Consider the following 3,280-nt stretch of genomic DNA (forward strand, 5'->3'; position numbering starts at 1 on the left):
TTTTTGTTAAGGGTTTAGCAAAATGTTGAAAATATAAAACTATACCTGCCAAGGTATTCATCTAGGGGTATAATGGGAATTTTTAGTTTTATTAGGGGTTTGCCAATTAGATTTTTTTTAATAGTTTAGTGGAGAAAAAGGGGGAAATAAATGAATTGCTCACATGTCATTCCAAGGGTGCATTGGGTAGAGTTATCCAAAGTCATTCTAAAAATAATTAAAGGGGACAAAATTAGATATCATATGTTGTGTGATAGATTTTAAAACAGTCTTCAATGCACAGACCGGGTTTGTGGGGACATGTCTCACAGTGGTATATAGTGCATTTTCTAATGCCACGCTTGGAGCACACCCGACACCGCTTCTGTTGCCTACTCCCCGATTCTCTACGGGGAACTACCGCAGGAAAATGTTGCCCTGGAACTATTCTGTTCTCCGATCCTGTGGCTCTGCTTTCCTCCCCTTCCGGATCCCCAAACAGAAAGTCCTTAATAACATTTTTCTGGAATTGCAGGTATGTGCATGTATTTCCTGCACGTTTGTACACCACAAATGAATTGTACATGGTAATTTGGAAGAGGTGCAGTGCCAATTTTTTATACCAGGTCTTAGTTTTGCGTAGGGCAGTGTACGGCTGCAAGGCCTGATCTGACAGATCCACCCCTCCCATGAACTTATTATAGTCCTGGATACACACCGGTTTAGGGGCACTCTCTGTGGTACCACGGACTTGGACAGGGGTGGATCTGTCTGGGTGTAAGGTGGTTAGTACAAGAACATCACGCTTGTCCTGGTACTTCACAAGCATCATGTTGTCCTTGCACACAGCCTTGCTTTCCCCCTTCTTCAACTTTTGCCGTACAAAAATTTTAGGCAGATCCCTTTGATTTCGCCTGATGGTACCACAGGCCACAGTCCCCTTGGCAAACAGGCATTGTAGTAATGGGACGCTAGTGTAAAAATTATCAAGGTAGATGTTATACCCTTGATCTAGCAGGGGGTGAACTAGATCCCATACTATTTTTCCCGTTGTTTTTAGTACGGGGGGACACTCTGGGGGCTCTATTTTAGAGTCTTTCCCCTCATAGACTCTGAATTTGTGCGTATAGCCGGTTGTGCTCTCGCACAACTTATAAAGTTTTACCCCATACCTGGCCCGTTTGTTAGGCAGGTATTGCCTAAAGTGCAACCTTCCTTTGAAGTGCACAAGAGATTCGTCCACTGCAATCTCTTTTTCTGGGGTGTAAACTTCAGAAAATTTTTGATTTAAATAATTAACAAGGGGCCGAATTTTATATATGCGATCAAAATTTGGATCACTGGGAGGTGGACAATTTTCATTATTAGCATAATGTAGAAATTTGAGGAGGGCTTCAAACCGATTCCTTGGCATGACCGACCGGTACAGTGGAGTATGGTAAAGCATATCATTACTCCAATAGGAGCGAATTGTGGGCTTTTTAACTATGCCCATGTTAAACAAAAGGGCAAAAAATTTTTTGAGCTCTAGTGCATTGGTTGGCGTCCATTGATAAGGCCTAGCATGATATGCCTGTGGATTGGCCGCAATGAATTGCTCAGCATACCGGTTGGTTTCCTCCACTATCAAATTAATCAGCTCTTCTGAAAAGAAGAGCTGAAAAAAATCAGCTTCTTTCAACCCCACGGTGTCAACACGAATGCCTGCAGTGGCCACAAACTCAGGCAAATTGGGTATAAAGTTTGAAGCTGGAGCCCACTCAGAGATGGCACTAGGACCTGGCTCAATATTGGTACTAGGACTGGTACTAGGACCTGGCCTAGGGCGGTGGCGGGGAGGTTCCTCGTCAGAATCAGTGGAAGAGGAAGAAGAAGAGGGCAAATATAACAACTCTTCACCACTATCTGAACCAGAGGAAGATGCCAAGAAGGCATATGCCTCCTCAGTGCTGTACATGCGACGCCTTGACATATTGGATGACACTATAAGTGGCGAAGTGTCTCTGATGTACAACACTAGAACAATATTTTTTTTGTATTTTTATATTTTTATATATTTTTTTTACTTTTTTACTTTTTTTATAACAACGGAAAAACTGAAACAAAAAGCGCCACTAGAACTAAAAAAAAACAGCGGCGAACTGTCACTGCTGTCACTAATCAGTGACGCACCAGGAAAAAACGTAACAGGGTAGTATGGAGGTGTGCAAGGTGGTGATGGGATGAAAGGGTGACAGTCACTTCAGGGGCACTGACAGTATTTTATATTATTCTTCACTGTCACTGTTATGGTCAGTGACAGACTTCAATTTCTTCACAGCTGATGAATGAATGAATGAATGAATGAACGAATGAATGAATGAATGAACGAATGAATGAATGAATGAATGAACGAATGAATGAATCAGCAGCAGGATAAGGGGCACTGATGGGCACTGAAACTTTATTACTGTACTGTACTGTAGAATGTAACTATATTCAGTTACAGTTACAAGTTACAATCTTCACTGCAGCCTGTCAGATCACACAGGCTGCAGACTTCAGACAGGGAGGACAGCAATTGGAAGGGGCACTGCTGGGCACTACTGGAGACTGATGGGCACTGCTGGGCACTGATGGGCACTACTGGACACTGATGGGCACTGATGGGCACTAGACTGTCACTGTTATATTCAGTGACAGTCACTAGGATCTTCACTGCAGCCTGTCAGATCGCACAGGCTGCAGACTTAGGAGGCAGCAGATGGGCACAGATGGGCACTGGGGGGCACTGCTGGGCACTACTGGGGCACAGATTTATACAAGACTGTCACTGTTATATACAGTGACAGTCACTAGGATCTTCACTGCAGCCTGTCAGATCGGACAGGCTGCAGACTTCAGACGGCGGCAGCAGCAGCAGGGTAAGGGGCACTACAGGGGGGGTTCTTTTACTTCCACTTAAATTTTTAGCTTTTAGAAAAGCTTTTTAACACTCTTCTGTCTTCTGTCTTCTGTCCTAACACTAACACCGGCTCCGATCGCTGTTCAGAACGAACTGAAAGCTTCGGAGCCGGTGTTATTGTAACAAAGACACTGATACACTGTGATTGGTCCACAGGGACCAATCACAGGGCTCTAATCCCAGGACCAATTACAGATGGTCCTGGGATGTCAAGCAGAACTTGTCTCCCGCCGCTGGGCACGGGATTTCTGCCTGTTAACCCTTGCGCTGCTGTGCAGCGCCGGGTTAACTGCATGTCATTTATAAACGCCGGGATGCGCGAACGCACTGCACAACCCGGCGTTTATATATGACATT

General features: G+C 44.5%; 1 protein-coding gene across 1 annotated transcript; it reads right to left on the bottom strand.

Annotated features, from left to right (window-relative positions):
- Positions 1-232: 232 nt before the first annotated feature.
- LOC130277508 (piggyBac transposable element-derived protein 4-like) lies at positions 233-1,951 on the bottom strand. Its single transcript, XM_056528185.1, has one exon. The coding sequence runs from the start codon at positions 1,949-1,951 to the stop codon at positions 233-235; it is 1,719 nt and encodes a 572-aa protein (XP_056384160.1).
- Positions 1,952-3,280: the final 1,329 nt, after the last annotated feature.

Source organism: Hyla sarda, chromosome 6 (assembly GCF_029499605.1).
Source record: "Hyla sarda isolate aHylSar1 chromosome 6, aHylSar1.hap1, whole genome shotgun sequence".
Classification (NCBI taxonomy): Eukaryota; Metazoa; Chordata; class Amphibia; order Anura; family Hylidae; genus Hyla; species Hyla sarda.

Bases quoted from the DNA above. Each gene is read 5' to 3' on its own strand.
- LOC130277508 (XM_056528185.1), bottom strand. From the start codon at position 1,951: ATGTCAAGGCGTCGCATGTACAGCACTGAGGAGGCATATGCCTTCTTG.